Source organism: Leopardus geoffroyi, chromosome B4 (assembly GCF_018350155.1).
Source record: "Leopardus geoffroyi isolate Oge1 chromosome B4, O.geoffroyi_Oge1_pat1.0, whole genome shotgun sequence".
Taxonomy (NCBI): Eukaryota; Metazoa; Chordata; class Mammalia; order Carnivora; family Felidae; genus Leopardus; species Leopardus geoffroyi.
This window is the reverse complement of record NC_059341.1, coordinates 80,529,619-80,554,279: the sequence shown is the minus strand read 5'-3', so window position 1 is coordinate 80,554,279 and position 24,661 is coordinate 80,529,619. Positions and strand designations below refer to the sequence as shown.

The following is a 24,661-nucleotide window of genomic DNA, read 5'->3' as shown; positions in this document are numbered from 1 at the left end:
CTAGTTCCTATTTCATATGTCTGGCAGATAGCTGGTGCTCAGTAAACACCAAAGAATAAAGGGTCGATAACTGATCAAATGTTTTAATTTCAACAGAACGGGGTGAAATTTGATATCAGAAATGACTTCCTACCTGTGTGGATGGGAAAATAGTAAAAGCCAAAAATATTCATGGGCACAGAATTGTTCCACAGATAATCAGGCCAACACAGACCTCTCAAATGTCTTTTCCTCCATCCCTCACTTCTAAGAAAGAAGGAAGGTGACACTTGGTATCTCCCCAGTATGTGCCAGTAGTAGGCATGTTTATAAATATAGTATTTCATTTATGCAAGCCATATTCCAACCCAGCCCTTCCAGAAAAGTGCTTATACTTTTTCCTTTAATATCTTGCAGAGAAGGTAACTTCACACATTTTACATGGGGTCTTCCTACTTCCATTATTAAGGTTTTCCTTTTGACTAAAGGCAGTACTTTATGGTGCAATTTAAACTCATTTCCATTCAAAGTTTCTTTCTTATAATCCCTACCTTATCCTTCTCCCTCTCTTAACCCCACATCCCTGCATATACCCTGCATATACTTTATTTTCTTCTCTTCTCGGTTCCTTGCTCCCTATTTCCACCCCAAAGGCAAACAACCCTCCCTAAACCAGTAAAAGGTAGATGGAAAGGAAGGAGAGGACACTGGGCTAAGATGGAAGCCTTGAGCCCAGAGAGACTAACGAGGGCGGGAGGAGAGAACCACCCGCCCTCCGTCAAGGTGGCTTTGCCTGCAGTTTTTATTATGCATCGATTTTCTTATCCATCTTCTTTAGAGCCTCTTAGATCTTCAGGCTGCGGCTGTTTCTCCAAATTGTCATTCACTCCAAGCTCTCTAGCTCCTTGCAGCAGCTAAGAGGGGGTGGGGGAGAGGGCTGCGGGGGGGGGGGGTTGGTGAGGGAGAAGGCAACCAAGAGAGGTGAATGAGGGTTGCTAAGTAACCGTTGCCAAGGAGCCAGTACCAAGGAGCATCCCAAGCTGCCTGCTTATTCCAACCTCCCCCCTTCTTCATCCTCCCCTCACTTAAGTTCTCTCAGGTCTATAAAGCAGCTTGATTCTGTCACCTTCACCAGCTGCAGAGCTATTTCCTCAGCTGTTCAGGTGGAGGGCTGCAGATTCCAGTGACTGAGAATCTCCCATTCCCAGCCCAGGGCTGGTCATCATGGGCACTCATGTGTGGTTCAGAGGACGCAGTTAAAAACAAATTATTAAAATGTTTTAATTTCATTAACAAAAAGAAAAATCCCATCTGCTTAGGCAGGTTATTTGTCATGGTCTGAGTTCAGAGGGTGGACCTGGTGGCCAGGTGTAGAGCCAAACTGTGTCCAGCTCCCTGAGAGGATCCAAACCCCTCAGGGAAGCTCCATCATTTGATCTGAAATTCTGCAAATTTGTAGAACAGAAGATATGTCCTATTCCTACATCAGGATCATTTCCAAACTAAAATGATATTTTAATTGTTCAAAATTCAGAAGATTTGCTGATTAGGATTATTCATGACTGTGCACTCAGTTGAGGCAGATAGACCAGATAGCACTACATAATATTTTATAACAAATTTACCTTATTAATTCCATTTGACTCAAATAAATAGGAGTTTACATCCCTGCAAAGGGAGTAGAAGATGTATACAGCAGAAAAAACTGAAGGGGTAAACAGGGAGAGTATCACTGAGGAAAGCCAGTCTAGAATTCAAATTCTGCCACAAATAATCCAGAAGGCAGATAATCATTCTTCTGCCAAAACTCACAAGTAACCTCAGAGTCACCATCCCTCTGAGGCTAGTTCAGGGGAACTTGGGCATTACCGTGGGCTCTCATAAGTATCTCCATGGCTAAATCGACTAAGGGCATTCTCTTCACTAGACCCACAGCTCCTATCATATGCCAGATATTGTTCTCAGGATGGCCAAAAGCATCCCCTGTCTTTGGTCAGAAGGGTCTCTCAGTTGTCCTCCTGTCATTACTGAGGAAAACGTATTCCACAGTCTCCTTCAGAATCTGCCAGTTTTCTACTCCCAAGAGTAAATACATCTTAAATTTTCCTGATGCTGCTTTCAGGCTGATCAGCAACACTAAGGATAAGAAGTCTTTTTATCTAAAGATTTCCAGGGGTGCCTGGGTGACTCTGTGGGTTAAGCATCCCACTCTTGATTTTGTCTCGGGTCATGATCTCATGGTTTGTGAGTTCGAGCCCCATGTCAGGCTCTATGTTGACAAGGCAGAGCCTGCTTGGGATTCTCTCTCTTCCTTTCTGTATGCCCCTCCCCTTTCCCTCTCTCTTTCCCTCAAAATAAATAAATAAAATTTAAAAAAAAAGTTTTAAAGATTTCCAAAATACAGTTGTACAGTATAGCGCCGTGGTGGGTAAAAGCAAGGCTTTAAAGTCAGATAGACATAATTTCTTGAGCAAAGAACTTCACCTCTCTAAGCTTCCATTTCTCATCTATAAAATGAAAATAATATCACCTATTTTGTAGAATTCTTGTAGAATTACAGAAGGTGGGATATTATTTAATATTTGTATATATTGTGAAATGATATGTATAGTGTCTTAACATAAGTGCTCAATAAATAGTTGCTGCCATTATTACCATCATCCCTATTATGATGATTCTGGTCTACTCAAAATTAGGCAATGGATAAATCAAAATAGGGAACAACTCATCAAAAAACCCGAAGTTTATGTGGCCACCCAACTTTCAAACCTGAGCTAATTACCAATGAAGTGAAGCCAGAAGGCTGAATATACATATCTAAGGAACCATATGGGCCAAAGAGGGTAACCTCCATTGAAGCTGGGATCAAGCTGCAATTGAGGCCATAACCTTGGCCCATACTATCTTCTTAAGGATCCCCAATTACGTTATAAGCCCACAAAACAGAAGTCTGAATTAAGAAACTGAGAAGAACGAATGGATAAAGGAATATGTTCTATAGGACCAAAGGGAACCTTTGCTTTGATCCCTTAATCTAACCAACTTTATTTAAGTCTCTGTCACTTGCACCTCAGCCCCATCTACTAGGGAAGATGGGTGAGAAGGCACCTGCCCCAAAGGCCACACAAGTCAGCGCTTATCAGCTTCTTCTTGATATCTGATCACCATGCCTCTTACTGTGCCCAAAGCCCACTCCCTCACAGATGCAGTCCTTAAAACTTACCTTCCCATCTCTTCAAAGTTGGAATCATAGATTAAGAAAGTTGAGAGGGAAAGAGAAGTGGAAAGGAGAGAAAAAGAAGGCACAAATAACTGACTAGTAAATACAACAGAGTTACCAGGATAGGAGGTGAGGAGGGAGACATTGCAGGGGGAGAATCAAAAGACTGAAGAAGCAAGAGTAGCAGGAATAAAATGTATAGAACATTATCCCCAACTCTACTCGGTGGTTATAGAAAGAAACAGGCCTGGTGAGGAGGGAAAGAGGAAGAAGGGAGAGGAATGGAGAGGAAGGCAGACAGCTTTTCTGTAGGAAAACAACATGAGTTTAGGTCTAAGGGGAAATTTCCCAATACACATACTGCTTCGGTGTTGCAGAGCCTTATTCTGGAAAGGACTTGGGACTTAAAGCTGTTTCCTAGAAGAGATGGGTCATAGGAGTATCTGCTGAAGGGAAACTTGACAAGATATACTCACATGATGTGGAACGGAGGACCAAGGAAGTTATTAGCAATCTATTTTCAATCAGTTGGATTGTGGTAGAAAAGGGTTAATGGAGACTGTGATTCAGGCTGAAGCCTCCCCTTCTCTCTCATCCCCTAATCCAATGGACCCAGAAAAGATAATTGGGCCCTTTCCTTCCTCTATCTGCCATCCCCTTGTCCTCTATCTTTTGAACAAAGCTCCTTGAGAAAATATGTCCATATTCACCCGCATTAATGTCGGCTCTGGCACCAGAATCTGCCCTGGCCTGCCCTGAGCTACATGCCCTATCCTGTCTGCCTCAGAAGGGAGCCAATAATGCTGCTGCCCACTGAGGGAGAGACTCCAGAAAGGACCTTCAGCTAGAAACTAGAGTATTAGTACAGCTTACAGATTATGAACTCTGCCCCGTATATAAATCTGGGCACCTTGGGTTCAGGAATCAGCTTCCCCATTCCCCTGCCTCCATGTATGTTCTGGCCACACTCTCCCTTTTCCTCTTCAAGCAATGTTCATTCTATCCTACCCCATTTCCCTGCACCCATAGCATGAAGTCCCCTGCCAGATGTAAAATCCACTTCAGCTCATCTCTGGTGCTGGCCTTAGTGCAAATGTTAGAAGATGTACCTCCTGCTTCAGGCACAGCAAGCCCAGCTTGGACAAGGACTTGGCTGTTTGACTTCAAGGGCTATGTGGGTACCACAATTCCAAAGTGCCTGTCCATCTCCGATGTTCAGAAGTGTGTCTTGTGTATGCCCTGAGCAACTCAAACGAGGTATAATTCTTCCTCTTCCAACAAGTATCTCTTCAAACCAAGCAATGTGAGTCGAGTCCTCTAGGCACAATTCTGGACTATGGAGCAGAGAGGTAGGGTTCCTCTTGAAGCAGAAAGAAGTACAGCCTTTACCCTTGTGCAGGATACCACTTGCAGAGAAGCTGGGGTGGGTGAAGGCTGAAGAGAGGTTAGGGCTACAATTTCAATGAGAGAAACTTCTGGTAATCTCAGTAAGACGTTCTCAACAGTCTGAGGTGTCCCTCAGCATGACCAAGGAGGTCAGGATCTTTGTGAGGAGGAAACCATTACTCTTGAGCCAGCAACCAAAATGTGTTATCCCAACAGGAGACAGGGCTCAGGAAAGGGTTAGTGGGTATAAAAGCTCCAGGCACCAGTCTCCTATTCTTCTTACCCACTCCCAAGCCTTTCTTAATGTGACCACTCCTCTACAAGAGGCAGAAACTAATGCTACCAACTTGTGCCATGAGAAGGGGAGCAGAAAAGTAGTCAAAGGAGATCCTGGTAATTAAAGAACTACCTGAGCCTGCCGGGAGATTGGCAGACTCTGTGCTCCTCACAGCCTTGGTTGTCTTCAACTTTGGAGCATGGATCCAAGAGTGACCAGGGCAGGTCTCAAAAGTCACTCAGGGGATATCTTCCCACTCCCCAAAAGCCGAAAGCCATGACCAGCTCCCCCATGAAGTACAGAGCCCAGAACCCACTGACACTGAGACGGGAGGTAAAAGGGAGTCTCTGTGACAGCAATTTGCCTCTCTGTGTACTTCTGTCTCCATCTCTTCCCCAGCTTCTCACATCCTGGGGCATTATTTCAGAGGCCTGTACCTTGATCTGTCTCCAAGTCTCTAATAAGATCAAAGCTCCTAACACCTGTTTTGCTTGCCGACTCTTAGGCTAGAGAAGAGGGGGCAGGGTCCATCCCGAGGCAAGGGGAGGGCCTTGACTTCCCCACTTCCCAAGGCAGAGGGGAGGCTGGGAAGTTGGACCAAAGAAACTAAACCTAAGGTTGGGTTGACAAAAACGCCCCCTGGTGGGAAGGCTGCTATTCTTATTCTGTTACTGATTTTATTATTACTTCTCTTCAGGTTACAAATTGAATTAACTCATAATAATAGTAGGATATATATATTACAGCGACCACAAAGGTCTTTGTCCTAACCTCCATGCCTAAAGAAAATTCCCTGTTATTCTTTATCACAAGATCCTGTTTATTTCCTTTGAGTGTTTAACACAATCTGTAATTATTTGAACATTTGTTTTCTTGCTTATTGTCTATTTCCCACGAGGAAAACTCTATATTTGAATGAGAGAAAGGATTAATGATGAATAAATCGACTATATGGGAATAAATCTACTGGTGGGATAAAAATTTCCTAATAATATGATATATCTGAAAGTATCATGTCCATTTATTAACAATAATACCCTTAATCAATACTCATAATGCCCCTATTCTACATCTCTACCCATAGCCTCTTTCCCTACAACTGTATGCCATGCACAAAAGTTATTTAACAATTCTTTAGCTCTGTGTTAAGCACTACAGAGAGAATATAAAAATATACAGGGTACAGTCTCCCCATTCTAGTAGCTTACAGTTGAGTAAGGGAGAAAGGGAAGACACACGGTAACTACCACTGAAGACAGTGTGCAGAAAGACTGACACAAAGACTGGAGGAGGTCAAGGGAAATAAATTGTTTCTGATGCAGATTATCCAGGAAGGCTTGGGCAGGAGGTAACATTTAAACTGGACTATGATGGGGGCGCCTGGTTGGCTCAGTCGGTTGAGCATCTGACTTCGGCTCAGGTCACTGTCTTGCAGTTCATGAGTTCGAGCCCACGTCGGGCTCTGTGCTAACAAACAGCTCAGAGCCTGGAGCCTGCTTCAGATTCTGTATCTCTCTCTCTCTCTCCCTCCCTCCCTCCCTCCCTCCCCTGCTCATGCTCTGCCTCTCTCTGTCTCTCAAAAATAAATAAATGTTAAAAAAAAATTTTTTTAATAAACCAGACTATGATGGGGGCATCCTGGGTGGCTCAGTCAGTTGAGTATCTGACTTCGGCTCAGGTCATGATCTCATGGTTCATGGGTTTGAGCCCTGCATCAGGCTCTGTGCTGATGGCTCAAAGTCTGGAGCCTATCTCAGAGTCTGTGTCTCTCTCTCTCTGTCCCACCTCCATTCATGCTCTGTCTTTCTCCAAAAACAAATAAATAAAACATTTTTTAAAAAGTTTAAACTGGACCATGATGATTATGTAGGATTCAGTAGTCAGAGATTGGGAGGATGGAATTCCAAGGAAAAGACACAGCTACTGGGAAGGATTTCTTGACTTTGGGCATCATTTGATATTGAATTCTGTTTATCATTAGAGAGTGAAATGCAAGGACCAGCAAAACTCAAAATAAAACTGCAGAAGCCAGAGGCTTTGAACAGAAAAGATAGGAGCCAGGACCTGGGCCCCACCTTGGGTTCCATTTATCCCCACTTGTCTTGCATCTGATCTTATTTAAGGGGTATATGGTTCAAATGGGACAGGGTACCCATTATGCCTCCATCTATGTGTCTCTCCCCCCACTGAGTTCTTTATTAACAATGAAATGATTCCTTAATCTCATTACCGAGAAGAGCACAAAGCACAGAAAAGCATATGCTACACAAATTAAGTTAGGTAATTTGCATACCTGGAGAAAGAGAGAAACCCCCTCCTCCTCCTTCTATCTCCATAGTCAATTTTCCTCGATCTTCTGACACTCTACGTCAATAGATATCTATATTTCCTCCTTCTCTGGACAAGAGATGCTGTTAAATGTCAAATGTAAAGTAAAGTTTGTCATAAATATCCCTCATAAAAAAATCTCCCAACTACCAGCATTGGAAGCTGGAGGAGGGGAGTTCCTGTGCTGTGTTTGCCTTTGAACCATGTGTCCTGCCTCCTGCTTCCAGAAGCTTTGCTTCAAGTTTTCTAAAGAAGTAAACAGAGGGGCACCTGGGTGGCTAGCTGGTTGAGCGTCCGACTTCGGCTCAGGTCATGATCTCACGGTCTGTGGGTTCGAGCCCCGCGTCGGGCTCTGTGCTGACAGCTCAGAGCCTGGAGCCTGCTTTCCGATCCTGTGTCTCCCTCTGTCTCTGCCCCTCCCCCACTCTCACTTTGTCTCACTCCGTCTCTCAAAAATAAATAAAAAATGTAAAAAATAAAAAAAAAGAAGTAAACAGAGACGTTCAACTCCTCTTACCATTGCTGCTTCTGTCAAAGCTCATTGCTGTCTATGAAATTAGTTTCACAAATGACCAGTTTCTCACAATCTCAACCCTAGATTCCTTAATTATATAATTTTTAGTTCTCTTTTTTCTGGGATGGCTCAAATAGAGTCCTACTTGGAAGCAAAGAAGTAAATGAAATGACTCCTCTTAGTACCTCCCATGAGGGGGTTCTAGGAGAGGGGAGGTGGTTACGTGGGTGGTGTACATACAAGGGCGGCTGTGTATTAGGCTAGAAAGTAAAAGACAGGAGGGGATTGCCTTGCGGCTGCTGTTTCTCTTTCTCTACAAACCTCCTCTGATTATAGCAGATTTATAGGGGCCCCAAAGCAGCCCAGCATCTTAGCCATAAACTTCCCAGAAAGAAAACTCATTGAGGTTCCCTTGAGAGGTGATGAAAATAAATATCAGGGTTTGGTACAAACACATCAACCAGGGCCAGGGGTGGAAGGCAGCCAGTTCCTTATAGCTGGTTTAACTCCTTCAGGATTTGTACACACACACACCTCATACCCAAAAAGTCTAAAAATTTGTTCCTGTTTATAGACCTACTGAGATAAACGTACCCCACTCCTTGGTTCATATTTCCACTCAAATTCAAACATTTATGTCCATATAGTAGGCACATACACATGACTTTCAATGAGTTGCTTTATGAACATAATATACGCAGCCTCTCCCCCTTCCCAAGCTCCTGACTGCAGGGTGGGGCACGGTGAAGGTGAATGAGAGAATGTCTGAGTAGAAGCTTGCATGTGTCACCAAGTGTGTCTCTGACTACATGCCACAAAACAAATAGAAATTGTGTTTTCATTATTCACTATTTGGAATTATCCGCTGTCTTTCAATTACCTCTATGCCATCAAGTTTCAATGGCCATCTATCCCTTACTAAGCCGCTATTCCATGCAGACTACAGCTTAGGGGTTAGCAGCAAAAGCTTTGCTCAAACTTGGTACAAACCCTAGCTTTACAACTCACTTTGCACAAATACCTTAACCTCTCTGAGCCTTAGATTCAACTTTTGTAAAATGAGGATAACAATACTCACCTCACTGAACTTCTGTACTAAATAGGTGATGATGGAAAGTGTTTGGAACAAAGTATAGGACAAAGTATTCACATATGATAGCTATATTTTCATCATCACTCTATGGGCATTGGAGATAGAAAGAAGTATTATGCTAAGAGAAATAAGTCAGAGAAAGACAAATATCATATGATTTCACTCATATGTGGAATTTAAGAAACACAACAGATGAACATAGGGGAAAGGAAGGAGAAATAAAATAAAAATAGAGAGGGAGGCAAATCATAAGAGATTCTTAAATACAGAGAACAAACTGAGGGTTGCTGGAAGGGAGGTTGGGAGGGGTGGGCTAAATGGGAGATGGGCATTACGGAAGGCACTTGTTGGGATGAGCACTGGGTAGTATATGTAAGTGATGAATCACTGGGTTCTACTCCTGAAACTGATACTACACTGTATGTTAACTAACTTGAATTTAAATAAATATATTTTTTAATTTTTTAATTTTTTAACGTTTATTTATTATTGAGAGACAGAGAGACACAGAGCATGAGCAGGGGAGGGGTAGAGACAGGGGGAGACACAGAATCTGAAGCAGGCTCCAGGCTCTGAGCTGTCAGCACAGAGCCCGACGCAGGGCTCGAACCCACAAACTGCGAGAACATGACCTGAGTTGAAGTCGATCACCCAACCAACTGAGCAACCCAGGCGCCCCAAAATAAGTGATTTTTTTTAAAAGAAGTTATACATAAAAGAGTTGCTCTTTTTCCTTATGAGTTTTTAAAATCTCATCAATGGAACAAGATAAGTACCTGGAGAATGGAAAGACATAGAAACCTAAAACTCTCATTCAAGCCCTAAAATGCAATTTATTCTCTTAAATCCAAGCCCTGTTTTAAAATTTTTAGCAGATTTCAATGTTCTAATAAGATTGCTTTTCTCTTCCGTCATTCATCATTCCCATGCCTCACTGTCTTACGTACTCCACACATCCACCTCAGCCTCTCATTTAAGGCATTGACTGGAGAATTCTGGGGATAAAAAAGATAATGAGAGTTCATTCTGTGCATTTCCCTCATTCTGGGCAAGAGACCATCTGAAGCATTCCAAACCCAAGTGAGACAGCCATACACATGGCCAGAGACTGCACCTTCCCATCTCCCCTGGCCACCCTTTAATCTCAGAATATTCTTCCTTATGTTCAATCTCAATCTGTTTTCTTTCAACATTGGCCTCTCCTTATGACTCATCTGATTGGGAGTGAGGTACACAAACCCTCAAAAGCTTAAGAAAATTCTCCAACATCCACATGATAACATTGTTCTATTGCTTATCACCCTAGGTCTCTGAAATTTTAGGTCCCATGTATTTTGCTATTAACCCATTAAAAATCATCAAAAGATCCCTCTAAAAGCATTAATTTGGTCCCTACCAGGGTGTAACCCCTTATCCAGTCATCCGGTCTCTCCTTAAACTTTTGAAAGATGAAAATAAATATCTTTGAGACATGAAAATATCATGATAATATCTTAACTGCCAGGACAGTTAAGAACTCCTATTTCAGTCCCTCCAACCCCCATAGTCTCTTCAATTAGTATCACCAAATTATCACTCATTTGACTAAGGGACAGTACAACCCTGAGGCGGAGCATGACTAATATGACCTCCCCAGTCCCTTCCAGTCCATCATATGAAGTAGGGGAAACAAAATTGGCAGCAGTCATGACCCACGCAATGCTTGCCCCAGGGGAGCCCCTGAGGACCAGGCAGACTCCAGCGTGGGCATGGCAAGGTATTTTCCCAAAGTGGGCAGAGTGCCAAACCCTGGCATAGTGACTGGCGTGGGAGGCCTGGAGACAGAAGAGGAGCCAGGGCCCACACTTCTCCCTCTTCCCCAAACTCAATTTCTCCAGCCTAGGCCCCTCCTCTTAGACTCCCAATTCCAAAGTTTTGAGGCCTTCTATAGTGCTCATGTGAGGACAGACATGTATTATCGATCATTTAAGGCCAGTGCTTCTCAAGCCAAAAAGAGCATACAAATCACCTGGGAGCTTATTAAAAATGCAGATTTGGATTCATGAGGTCTGGGTCGGATTCATGAGGTCTAAGATTCTGCATTTTTAACAAGCTCTCAGGTGGCACTCATGCTGGTGGTCCATGGACCATACTTTGAAGAGCAAGGATCTAGATAGATGACTGTAGTAGTTTCTACAACTGTCTCCCAGGAAGAGTCTATCTATCTATATCCTATCTTCCAGATTGCAATAAGAATCATATCTCATCTTCCTGATTCAGAAATCTCACTCCATGGCACAAATACACAATACAAACCTGGCTCATAAATTCCCTTCAAATGTGAAAAAACACATCCCTTACAAGACTTATTCTTTCATGACTCTTAAAGGTCTGTGTAGCCTAGAATTACTGTCCCATTTCTTTTCCAGCTCACCTATCCTTCTTTTATTTCCCAAATTTCTCCATAGGCATCCTCCTCCAGGAAGTTTCTCTTGGCCAATACCTCTTTCTCAGTTTCTACTCATACCTTCCCTTCCAAAGTCATGATGTCTCAATCCTTAACCAGTTCCTAATTCCTTTTATTTCAGTCCAGTTTTCCTCCCCATGCAGTATAAATTCTCTCTCCCCAAAGAATCTTAGATGATCTCACAAGTTTTTTTCAGCAGTCTCTCAAAAATCGTCTAAAGGAGTGGGTAAGTATATGGTAATTCTCCCTCCAGCAGGTTTCTCTGGAGTCAACTGCTCCCTGTTGCAAATATGAGAAATTCCACAAGTAAGATGGTAGCTTCCTATCCCCCTCTCTCAGGGCAGGCCCCATACATAAATAGAAAGACACTGGTCCTTCTATGCCAAAACATAGAACTCTGACTGCTTCAAGAAAGATGTCTGTTGTGCCCACGCTGGAGACAGTCTAGACTTCAGGGATTCTGTGGAGTCAGGTAGAATGGGTTGGGTCTTCTATCAATTTCACTACTTCCTGCTCCTCCCCAAATCCCATGGGAATAGATGGAGAGGGACCAGAGGAGGTAGGTTCAGGCATTCTCCTGCCCCAGGGCTGTATTTTCCCTGTTGCTCTTTGAATGAACAACACTGTTCTTTCTGCTAGGTCTAGAGGAAGGAGAGAACCTCCCCTCTTGCCCTGAGCAAGATTCCACTGTGATGGAACAGACAGGATAGGATAGTCACCAGAACTCAGGCATAGCCAAACAAAGGCAAAAGTAGAAGTGCCTGGGTACAGTTCTAGACGCTGGGTTCTAAATGGAGAGAAATGCCATTTGTCAAGGAGACTGTCCTAGGAGATAGTTTTAAAGGAGTAGCACAGTGCTAGCATGAGAAGAGAGAGAATTTTCTACACCAAAGACACATGTAAGGCTTAATTCAATTTAACATAAATTGATTAAATGTTCATTATGTGCCTGGCCCCCAGCTGGATGCTCTGGGGGAGTGAACAAGATACACTCCTTACCTATGACCTACAATCTAGTAGAAAAAATAAAGACACACAGATAACCATAGTATTTTATTTTTTTATTTCAGCTTTAGTGAGGAAGTATAACTGACATATAAAATTGTAAAGCTATGTAAAGTGGACATTGTGGTGATTTGATATACACATACATTATGAAATGATTCACTATGATTTCCCCACTGTGAAAGATTTAACAATGGTATTTTAATCTAAATGTTTCATTAAATGAAGGTAAATGTTAAAAGGGCACCTTTGTTCCCCTCACTTCATCTTTACATGTGGAAGGGCTTCAGCAGGAGCTTTGGTTTTTAAAGTGTGGTCCCTGGACCAGCAGTGTCAGCATCACCTGGAACCTGTTACAAGCTTGTTTTCACAAGCCCTTCAGGTGAGGTGACAGACACTCACTGAAGTTTGAGAACCACTGAGCAGAGTACTATTCCTGGCCTCTCTCCACACCCCCTCTCTCACTGTACCTGATTAGTGAGCTGAAGAGACAGCACTGAGCATGCCCAGCTCAGCCTCTTCCAGTTATTTGTTGGTTTTCTTTTTTTATCCAGGGCTGACCTGCCCACAGGACACATGCATTCAACCTGCTCATACATGAGAAAAATCTAATAAAAGCAGGCTCTCTACTGTGATGGATGGCCAGGGGTGCTCAGTACTACTCGTGATGAGTAAGTCTGTCTAAAGTTGACGGTTTAACCACCTGTCTCTGTATCTTGATTATCGATTGGTTCCAAACATAGGAGGGGGGACATGGGATGTTATTTACTGTACCTCTATTGCTCCAACAGTGGGTCATTGTGAAAAGTGGGCAGGATACAGGTTTAGATTTCGTGCAGTAGACAGACCTAGTTGAGAGAATAACAGGACAGAAAAAACAGAGGAAATCCTTGAATTTTTTAACTAAGTGGAACTTTAGAAATGTCCTGTTCTGGGGACCTGGGTGGCTCAGTCGGTTAAGCATCTGACTTGGGCTCAGGTCATGATCTCATGGTCCGTGAGTTGCAACCCCATGTCAGGCTCTGTGCTGACAGCTCAGAGCCTGCAGCCTATTTCGGATTCTGTGTCTCCTTCTCTCTCTGCCCCTCCCCTGCTCGATCTCTGTCTCTCTTTCTCTCTCAAAAAGAAAATAAAAACATTAAAAAAATTTTTTTAAAAGAAATGATCAGTTGTGACCTCTTGTGTTACAGATAAATAAGCAGAGTGTTGAAGGAACTGAGTGGCTTGCTTGAGGCCATGTTGCTAGTTAGTGGTGGAAACAAGACAAAACCCAGGACACCTGGCTCTCAACTACGCACTTTCTGAACAAGTGGACCAAAGCAGACAATAGTAGAGAAACTTTAAAATCCAGGGATACAGATATTAGCAAGTAGGAAAAACCAACCCCAGGGATTCTCAGCATGGGTGGTGGATTCAAAGCCAAAGTGCTTTGTGCTCAGAGGAAGGCTCTGGCTCCAATCCACCTGTGCATGGCTCCACACTGAGCATGGAGACTGCTTAAGATTCTCTCTCTCTCTTTCCCTCTGCCTCTCTCCCCACCTCATGCACTCTAATAATAATAATAATAATAATAATAAGCTCTAGCTCCATCCACGTCATTGCAAATGGCAAGATTTCATTCTCTTTTATGGATGAGTAGTATCCCATTGTGTGTGTGTGTGTGTGTGTGTGTGTGTGTGTGTGTGTGTCACAACTTTATTCTTTCATCTATCAATGGATGGGTTGCTTCCATATCCAGGCTATTGTCAATAGCACTGCAATAAAAATAGGGGTGCATGTATCTTTTCAAATTAGTGAAAGTGAAAAGCTTTTGCATAGCAAAGGAAACCATCAACAAAACAAAAAGGCAACCTATTGAATGGGAGAAGATATTCACAAATGATATATCCAATAAGGGGTTAATATCTAAAATACATAAAGAACTTACACAATTCAACACACACAAAAAACAAATAATCCAATTTAAAAGTGGGGAGAGGACCTGAATTGACATTTCTCCAAAGAAGACATACAGATGGCCAACAGACACATGAAAAGATGCTCAGCATCACTAATTATCAGGGAAATGCAATTTAAAACTACAATGAGTTATCACTTTACACCTGTCAGAATGGCTAAAACCAAAAAGACAAAAAAATAACAAGTGTTGGTGAGGATGTGGAGAAAAGGAACCATCATGTGCTGTTGGTGGCTGTTGGTGCAGCCACTATTGAGCCAGTATGGAGGTTCCTTAAAAAATTAAAAATAGAATTACCATATGATCCAGTAATTCCACTACTGGGTATTTACCCAAAGAAAACAAAAACACTTTTTCTAGTTTCTTTTAATAATAAGTTTTTAAAACCAGTAAATAGTTACAGACACAATTGAAAAGCAGATAAGTTAAAAAACAAAAAAAAAAAAAAACACTTTTTTTAAAGATGAGAAAGAGCAAAGACACATCCTTCACAATACATACAGAGCTCTATTAGTGTTTCCCCATCAATATCTCATTGATGTTGTGCTCCAAAGTACCCTCCATTATTGTGCAAGGAAACCAGACAGCATCCAGGTGTGATGATGTAAAATCAAATATGTACAGGCACTGCAGAGTTCAAGGTCCACAATTCTGGTCCTAACTCAAGTGGGGTTAATCCTGCATGCATGGTGGATCCCATAGCCAAAGTAGATAGCAAACCCAATCAGCATCCAGACACCAAAGAGGGCCCAGGTGCCAAGTGTCAGCTGCATCATAAGGTAAACATTCATAAAGACGCTCATTATTGGGAGGAAAGGCAGAGCAGGGACCTTAAAGTAAAGGAGAGTGGGGCTCTGTGGCTGTCTCCAGATGACCCCAGTGATCCCAGTGATGAGAATCAGGAGTAGCACAACTACTATAATCAACAGTGGGTTTTCAAAAAGCAGTAGAACTGGCCACTGGACCAGCACCAAGCAAAGAAGAAGGAGGAGCAGAGCAAGCAGTGAGAAGCAAACATAGACAACCCGGCCAGAGAGTGGAGTGGGGGTGGAGCTTCCTGGACAAAATAGTCTCCACAGAGTCAGCTTCTCTGCTTCAGGCCCATTCTCCTCCTGTGCCTCTGCTTCATTTTCTTCATCATTCAATTCAGGCTGATACCTGACAATGAGAATACAAATAGCCACCAGGGAGTAAGTAAGCAGGGTCCCAAATGACATGAGGTCCACAAGATCAGTGAGTCTAAAGAAGGATGTCATCAATGCTGTGATAATGCCCGAGACCACAGTGGCCACAATGGGGATGCTTGTTTTGGAGTCTATCCTGGCAAGGACACCGAACAGGAGGCCATCATCTGCCATCACGAAGGTCATCCAACGAAGGAGAAACATAGAGTCCAAGATGCTGGTAGAAAGAGCACAGAGGGCTCCAATAGCCACGACATAGCGGGCAGGGGCCCAGCCAATATGGAGAAATGCCTCAGGCAAAGGGCTCCCAGGTTGAAGCTGGTAGTAAGGCACCATAAGCGTAAGTGCTGAAGAGACCCCAAAATACACCAAAAAGCAGATGAACACTGAAATCACAATGCCCATGGGGACAGAACGCTGGAGATTTTGGGCTTCTTCGGCAATGGTAACAACACTGTCGAAACCAGTAAATGCATAGAAACAGGTCGCTGCTCCACGGAGAATCCCCTGGAAACCGAAAGGCACAAATCCTCCATAGCCCAGAGGGCCCAAGGGAGAAGTGTCATTGAGTCTAAACATGGTCATTATGTAGTCCTCTTCCGTAAGCTGCCAGTTGTGCAGTTTCCCCTTAAGGAAGCCAGAGATGATGACAAAACCAAGAACCAAAACATTCACCACTGTGAACACTGTAGTAACCAAGACAAACTCACTAGCCCTGACAGCCAGCAGTCCGGTGAACAACAACATCAGGCCCATGGCAAAGAAGTCTGGATATTCTGCAAAGACATGGGGAATATTCAGTGGGATGCTCTCATGCAAGGTCTGAGAGATCTGGTTCCCAATCAGGTTGTCAAAAGCTAAGCTCCAGGCCCGGGCCACACTGGCTGCACCAGTAACATAGGAGAGGATGAGGTTCCAGCCAGTGATGAAAGCCCAGAGTTCACCTACAGTGACATAGTTGTACAGATATGCAGAAGCAGAATGGGGAACCCGGGCGCTAAACTCTGCATAGCACAGAGCAGCCAACACAGAAGACAGGGCGGCCACCAAAAAGCAGATCACAATGGATGGTCCTGCTTTATCATTGGCTACCTCACCAGCCAGGACATACACACCTGCACCCACTGTGTTGACCACACCCAAGGCCACTATATCCAGAGTGCTCAGCCTTCCGGCAGTGGAAATCTTAGCCACGTATTGCTCCAGTGTATGTCTCCGTACCAGCTTTTGACCAAATCTGCGAAGTGCCTGATAAAACATTCTAGCTGGAATTGAAGAGGGTTCTAGGATCGGAGTGCTGTAGCAAGCCCAGTGAGCAGAGAGTCTCAGATTGGGTTCAGTGAGGCTGAGTTAAGCCGAGTTGAGTTGAGGCTGCCGAGTTCGGGTGCTCAGGTTTCAAAGCTGCTGCTTCGTATTTCATCTTATATGTGCTATCCCTCCATAATGCCTAAGACATAGTAAACAATAGATATTTACTGAACCCATATTCAACCAACCAACCAAAGCTCAGAAGTCACATGTCACCTGTTGCAGCCCCAAATCACAGAAATTGACACCAGAGGACACTCCAGAAAAATCAGCCCTGCTTTCCCCCCAGAAAAAGTGCCAAATACCTCCCAACATTCTGCTTTTTTACGCACCACATGACATAATCCCATTTGGGTTCGTCTAACTCATGTAGCTTCATGTACTAATTAAGCTGTAAGACACAACAGGGCATGAATTTATTGTGCAATAATTCACACGCGGGATGTTTGCGCAGTGCTTGGGCGTGAGTTATGACACATTAATTCACGGCCTAGAGGGCCTCATTGCAATTACAGAACCATTTTTTAAATATCATCTGAGTTTAAAATACAAATATTGGTCCCCCAGTCTTAACACCCTTAGCCCCAAAATCAGCTACCCAAGGTCAGACATCACTTTGGTTTCCTTTCTCCTCATTCTGCATCATCCATTTAGCTGTACTGATGGAAAAGAAAGTACAGTCCAACCCTTGGCTTTACCTACCTAGGCCCACAGAGGCGCTGTGAGAAGAGAGGAAGTGGGAGAAAGGAGCAGGGCCTTTATAACTACCTGTAAGAATGAGAGGAGCAGTCTGTCGGGCGAAGAAACACTGGAGAAATGAGTGTAGCAGCCAACAAGGGTCCATTACTAAGAAAGGAGAAGAACCAGAAAGGCCATTTTATGAATTCTGACATTCAATATACTTCACCCAAAGCAACCAGGCAAAATTCACTACAATTTTTATGTCCACAGTTATGAGAGTGTGATGGGTAAGGAGAAAGAAATAAGTCACCTAGCTCAGTAGCTCACAACCAAAACAATTCTTTCTGTCTCCTCCCTCTCTGGGTTCCGGGAGAGAAGGTGAGCTCACTTCTGCAGACAACTCTCCTCTCTGGCCACCCCGTGCTCTATAAACACATCCATGATGTCAGCCGCCAGCCACCTGGAGAATCTGCCCTGCTCTGTGAGCTTGTATTAAAACACTCACTTATAACTCCCTATTAATTTTTCACGAGGAGTTATTTTTAACTCGCTCAAACCATTGTCTGAATATGCCAAATATATTTTCTTAATGAACGAAGCCGGCGTGTGGTTCCTCCTTCCTCTACTCCCCTGCTGCTATTCAAATGGTCCCCTCCTCATGGGGAGCAAGGCTTTGGATGAACAATTCACAGCAATGCCCCGGAAATGAGTAGTGGAGAACAGAGAAAACAAAGTCACACAGCCCCCATTCTCCTCCCTACTCAGGCTTTGGTTTTGAAAGAATTTTAGGGAGTATTGTCAGGAGGTTTCAAAGACAGAAGGATCAAGTCAAATTTGAAAATTCTTCTCTAAAGATTATCAAAAGGAACCCTTAGATTATTGGGTCAGCCCTTCCATCTACAAATCCATCAAGATTCCTTATTTGCCACCCACCAGTTCCGATGTTCTGATTTACTAACAAGCACACGAGATAGACAAGGAGGTCCATTCTTAACTCACGGAACCTTTACACACTATAAATGTGATTGAGGTGTCCCCACCCCACCCCCAGGCTTCAAACCCTTCAGTGATTCCCTACTGCCCTTCCTTCATAACCTGACCTGTGTTTATTCCTCTAGCCTCATCCCCTGCGCAGTTCATGTTCCAGCTGCGAAATTCTACACTCATTATGTTCCCTTGCTTCTAATGCCCTCTTTGCCCCATTCATTAGCTAAGCCCTCCTTATCTTTCAATTCCCAGCTCAGAAGTTGCTTCCCCAGGAAGGCTTCCCTGACCCTTATGCTGCCCTCTCTGTGTACTGTCATAGCACACGGGCTTACCTCATTTGTCATTTATCCTAATATATCAAAATTCCAGTTCAACTACCTGTCTCCTTCTCCTCCTCCTCCTCCTCCTCCTTCTCCTCCTCCTCCTCCTCCTCCTTCTCCTCCTCCTCCTAACTGTGAGTTAGGTGCTTAATAAATATTTGTTGAACAAATGTACACACGGAGAAGAGAAACCTGCAAGAGCACATAATCCAGAATATCCTATCTACTTGACTTTGAGATACATACCTTGCAACCAAGCAACCTTATAAACCTGGCTCAGGTAAATATATAAATGGCATTACCCTCCTTGTAGAAGGCAATCAAAATGAAAAGTGTGAAGGGAAAACCAACTGTGATAAAACCTTGACCACAGATCATTCATGGCAGGTATAAGCCATACATAGGTGATAAAACATTGTCTGCCTTTGAGGACACTTGTTTTAAAAATATCAGGCTGCCTTGGGTTACAGGCAATGAACCACCCACACCCAGTTAGAGAAGTCCTCCTTTTTTTTGAAGGCATCACGTTCAGAATCTCTAATCCAGGTAGGATGCCTAGGGCAGAGGTTCTCACTTCAGGGACAGAGGGAGACATAATGAAGACAACTGGGGAACATTTTCAAACTTCAGATCCTCTCCCTCTGGATATTCCTGTCCACCTAACCCCTCACTTCCCATGACTGCTCTAAACCACCCCACTTGACAGGAAGTTGTCCTCAGTTTCAAAGGGAAGAGATTCTTTTTTTTTTTCCAAGTGTGTAATAGTAATTTATTTAAATAGTCATCCCGCCTTTTATTAGCCTCACAGATTTTTTTAAATTTTTCACTGTTAGTATACATAGCATTTCCTTTTTATTTTTTTATTTTTTTTAATATGAAATTTATTGTCAAGTTGGTTTCCATACAACACCCAGTGCTCATCCCAACAGGTGCCCTCCTCAATGCCCATCACCCACTTTCCCCTCCCTCCCACCCCCCATCAACCTTCAGTTCATTCTCAGTTTTTAAGAGTTGAAAGGGAAGAGATTCTAAAAGCTTCCTTCACAGGAAGGCAGCACAGTTTAGTAGTTAAGAATAAAGGCTCTGCAGGTAAATTGTTCAGGTTCAAAACTCAACTCAACCTCATAGCTGGGTGACTCTGGACAAATGAGTTCACCCCTCAGTGGGAGTAAAAGTAATCACCTCACAGAGTTGTTGTCAGGAGTAAGTGACATGATGCTTGGAAAGTACTTATCTCGGTGCCTAGCCAACTTTGAAAATCAATTAATCTTTATAAATGTCCAGCCTCAAAATCATGCACTAAAATTCAAGCTGTTAGCTAGCCTTCATGATAAAATGAAAACAGTCTTAATCCATATATTTCACCTTGAAATTCTAAGGACTCTAATTAGACACCCACATACATGCTAGTGCTAAACACTTTGGGGTCCTAGGCTGACTGAGTTAGACCAGGCATTGAAAAATGCAAGTCTTGGGGCACCTGGCTGGCTCAATGGGTAGAGTGTATGATTCTTGAACTTGGGGTCATGAGTTCAAGCTCCATGTTGAGTGTGGAGCCTACTTAAATTTTTTTTTTTATTTTAATTAGAAAAATAGAGTAGAGTTTAAAAAAAAAAGAAAGTGGGGCGCCTGGGTGGCGCAGTTGGTTAAGCGTCCGACTTCAGCCAGGTCACGATCTCGCGATCTGTGAGTTCAAGCCCCGTGTCGGGCTCTGGGCTGATGGCTCAGAGCCTGGAGCCTGCTTCCGATTCTGTGTCTCCCTCTCTCTCTGCCCCTCCCCCGTTCATGCTCTGTCTCTCTCTGTCCCAAAAATAAATAAACGTTGAAAAAAAAATTAAAAATAAATAAAAATAAAAAAAGAAAGAAAAGAAAAATGCAAAATAATAATAAAAATTAAAAATTAAAATAATAATAATAATAATAACAATAATATCTCTGGAAGGCCCTTGAGTGGCTCAGTTGGTTAAGCTGACTCTTCATTTTGGCTCAGGTCCATGATCTCTCAGTTCACGAGTTCGAGCCCCGAATAGAGCACTGGCAACTCAGAGCCTGCTTAGGATTATCTCTCCCTCTCTCTCTCTCTCTGCCCCTCCTCCATTCACATGCTCTCTTGCACTCTCTCAAAAACACTCCTCATGAACAAATAAATAAGTTAATTTTTTTAATTAATTTTAATTAATAATAATAATATTTTTTAATTAATAATAATAATAATATCTTTGTCTACAGATGCCTCATCTTATTTCTGAAAGAGTCAGTGCTGGATACAGTAGTGGTAAGAGCAAAGAACATTATGTCAAAACTTTTGAATTTGAGCCCTGGCTCTTCCGCTTGGCTATGTAACTAGAGTAATTTGCTTAATCTCTCTAAGCCTTAGTTTCCTCCTCCATAAGGAACTTTACTTGACTTCTCTTACTGGATCATCATGAGAATTCTATGAGAAGATACAGACTACCACACACTGCTGGTGGGAGTATAACTGGTGCCACCATCTTGAGGCATAATCTTAGTGGAATTAAGAGTGCACACCCCCTCCAACCCCACAATCCCTCTCCTAGGTACATACCCCAAGGAAACTCTGCTGAGTCCATGAGGAGACCCATGTGAGCATGTTCATCACAAAGTCCTACAGTATTTATCACTCACCCAGCTACCTCTCAGCCTTCTGTCTCTCTCTCTTCCCACTCATTTCTCTCTAGCCACTGACCTTCTAACCATTCTGGTCTCCTAACATACCAGACAAGACCCTACCTCAGGGCCTTTGTACTTGCTGTCCCCTCTAACTGGACCACTTCTACCCCAGATATCCACACAGTTTCTTCCTTAACTGTGTTTGTTGAAATAGCACCTTTGTTGCAACGCCTTCCTTAATCACCCCATATAAAACTGCAGTCGGCTCCTGATCCCCCTCAACATATCTTATCCCCTTGCCCTGCTTTTTTTTTTCCACAGGGCTTATCACTATTTGAGGTACTACATGTTTTACTTATTTATTTGTTCATGATTTGTCTCACTCCAAAAGAATGTAAGCTCCATGAAAACTGGACTTTTTTTATTATTTTGCTCCTGGTTGCATTCCCTGCACCTACGACTGTGCCTGACACAGTTGGCACTGTGTGGTTGTTGAGTGGATGAATGTATCTAAATACACATATAGAGCATGGATTGGAGGAGCATTTGGTTTTTTTTGTTTTTTTTTTTTAATTTTTTTTTTCAACGTTTATTTATTTTTGGGACAGAGAGAGACAGAGCATGAACGGGGGAGGGGCAGAGAGAGAGGGAGACACAGAATCGGAAACAGGCTCCAGGCTCTGAGCCATCAGCCCAGAGCCCGACGCGGGGCTCGAACTCACGGACCGCGAGATCGTGACCTGGCTGAAGTCGGACGCTCAACCGACTGCGCCACCCAGGCGCCCCGAGGAGCATTTGTTAAAGACACTACACAAGTGCCCCCAGTGAGGAGGGGAGATGGGAACAGAGAAAGGAAAGAAGAAAATGAATCAAAAAGGGGTCTTACAGAAAGGGATAGAGCCAACATGCCATGATGGAGGAAGGGATTGATTCCACTCTGTGCAGTTCAGGTTCAACAAAGGAAATGCATGACGTACTATTGTGAGAGGACTTGGTACATAGATTGATAAACAGCAGACACTCAACATACTTAAACTGAAGGGGAACCAGAGTCCTGCCATCGTCAGAACATGGAGAAAATAGGGAAGGAATACCTGCTAGAAAGAGGGTGGAGAACAGGGGAGGATGGGGCACTCTTCTTACCAGTTCCCCTGAACCCATGTCTCTTTTCCCAATTTCTCTTTCTCCCTCAGCTCCTTCAACTGTCTCTGGACGTTCCTGTGGTTGGCCCTAGGGATGCTTGTACCATGTTTCTCTCTCTGGGGAACCATCCTCAGCCACCTACCTCCCAACAAAGACACAACAGTGGTTCTTAACGTTTGTTGAATCACAGACTCCCTTGACGTTGCCCTTCTCAAAAAAATGTCCTACACTCTCCTGAAGTTCAGCCATGGGCCCCGAGCAAGAATCCCAAAGGAGGACCACCTGAATGGCAGGGTCATACATGCTTTTGATCATTTCTGTTTCCCTCCACTTTGTTATGCAGGATGGTCCTTGGGCTCTTCCCACTTTTACTGAAGATGAGTGAAAGTGGGCTACAGACGAAGTACGAAGATACCAGAGAAGCAACCCAAAGAACCAAACACATGGAAGTTAAATAATCATATCTTATGACTCAAACAGAAGCAAGCAGAACAAATAAATGAACAACCAAACTTGTAGAAGAAGAAGCAAACCCATGATTGGGAAATACCCTTTCTCTTGTAATAATCTTCAATCATTCCAAAAGTTTATATTCAGTCCAGACTCTCTGACCCAGCTGCCAGAGCTCTGCCCAAATTCTCCCCCTACCCTCAGGCCCATCACCTCCTTCCTCACTCAGCTCCTCACATCCTGATTTACCCTTCCTGGGATGAGCCTTTGGCCTGGGTAAGTTACCTGCCCTGCCAGGGATGCCCTCCTCACTCCTTTCTTCCAGTCTTGACCCTCCAGCTCTTTTTAACTCTATTCTACAACTTTTCCCCCCACATCTAGGAAGCCATTCCTAAGCCATTCTGACTAATCCCCCATTTCCAACCTTCCTCCCCTTGTCACCAGCACTTACAGCCAATCCTGATGTTCAGCTGAAACTAATTTCCCCTTTCTGGTGGAGTCCTGGGTGTGTCAGTTAAATTCTTTTACAGTCCAAAAGCTTCCAGAGGGCAGGGCCAGGATTCATATACCTCCTCCTTCTGAATTCCACACTCCTATCCCCAGCCATCACTACCCAGGACAAGGATCTGCTCATAATTGTACCAAGAAACCAAAAGAGGCATTTAAGACAGAGGAAATGTACATATAGTGTATTGATTGATTGCTATATCTTGAGATTCCTAGAAGTAAGGTTTTTTTCATTTTTTTTTTCTTTTTTGGAAAGAGAGAAAGGGCCAAACAGAGGTGGAAACAGGAGACTAGAACAACTAGAACATGCAAACTCATCTATTTCAAGAGCATTTCCTGAGGACATTTCCTAATGAGGGCCCTGGGCCTGTGAATCTCAGTTTAATTAGGAAACAGTCTCTCCCAAAGGAGGTGCTTGGCGCAGGGGAGGTACTTAAAGAAATGCAGAGAGAGGCCAGGGAACATGAAGCCAGCTTGTATGAATTCCATAATGCCCCCCGGCTCCCTGCTTCTCTCCCTCCTCCTCCCTGTGTTTCTCTCAGTCTCTGAGCTCATTCCAAACTCCAAAACAAAAGTTCCATCCCAAGTCGCCAAGAAGAACTCCTGTCAAATCCAACAATCCACCCACTAAATTGCAGGCTGTCTTGCTTTCCCAGCCAGCCCCACCCACTCTCCTCCATCCTGGAGGTCACTGTGTTCACTCCTCTGTCTCTAAGAAGGGTACTGCCCTCACTCTGGACCTTTCCTTTTCAAAACATTTTTCCAAGGCAGTTAAGTTCCACTGCCTATTGTTGGGTGTTACTACCCCTACCAATCAGGAAGCTGGCCCTGTGGCTCCTCCTGTAGAGTTTCAAACACAGTTTGGATAGAAGTTTGATAAAGACTTGGGAGGAAGGCTAATGAGGCTATTAAATAATTATTTTCTCAAAGGTTCTCAAAATTTCAGAGAAGTGGACTTGAAACACAACATCTCCAGAGATGATATTAATCTTTTTCCATCCAAGCATAGCTTCTTCCTGAACCCAAATTTTATAAATTCTCTCCTCCACCTTAAAATTTCAGGAGAATGAAAAGTCCCGAGCCATTCAAACCAGTGGCTCTGAAACAAACAAGTGTAAAGTCTCCTGGATAGCTAAGCTTCCCAGAGTTTCCCAAGTCCTAATTCAAGCAGCCCTGCAACTCTGGGGAGCAGTCAGGAATACAAGAGTAGAGGCTCTGAGTTCAGGGCAACAACCTTAAAGAATA

At 43.4% G+C, this 24,661-nt stretch overlaps 1 protein-coding gene across 5 annotated transcripts in view; it reads right to left on the bottom strand.

The window, feature by feature from the left end:
- LOC123591990 (cationic amino acid transporter 3-like) overlaps window positions 1–24,661 on the bottom strand; it is a 110,557-nt gene that overhangs the window by 72,188 nt on the left and 13,708 nt on the right. For 2 of the 5 annotated variants that reach the window (XR_006709526.1, XR_006709525.1), the window contains exon 2: window positions 12,337–13,096. The exons of 1 other annotated variant lie outside the window; for it this stretch is intronic. Coding sequence is in view for 2 of the 4 variants with exons in the window: in XM_045466770.1 (XP_045322726.1) it covers window positions 14,868–16,649 (1,782 nt within the window). In the remaining 2 variants the exon portion in view is untranslated. Of the gene's footprint in view, window positions 1–12,336; window positions 13,097–14,555; window positions 16,837–17,465; window positions 17,616–24,661 lie in introns of those variants that run through there. 2 more of the 5 variants (XM_045466770.1, XM_045466771.1) reach the window with 2 other exon arrangements.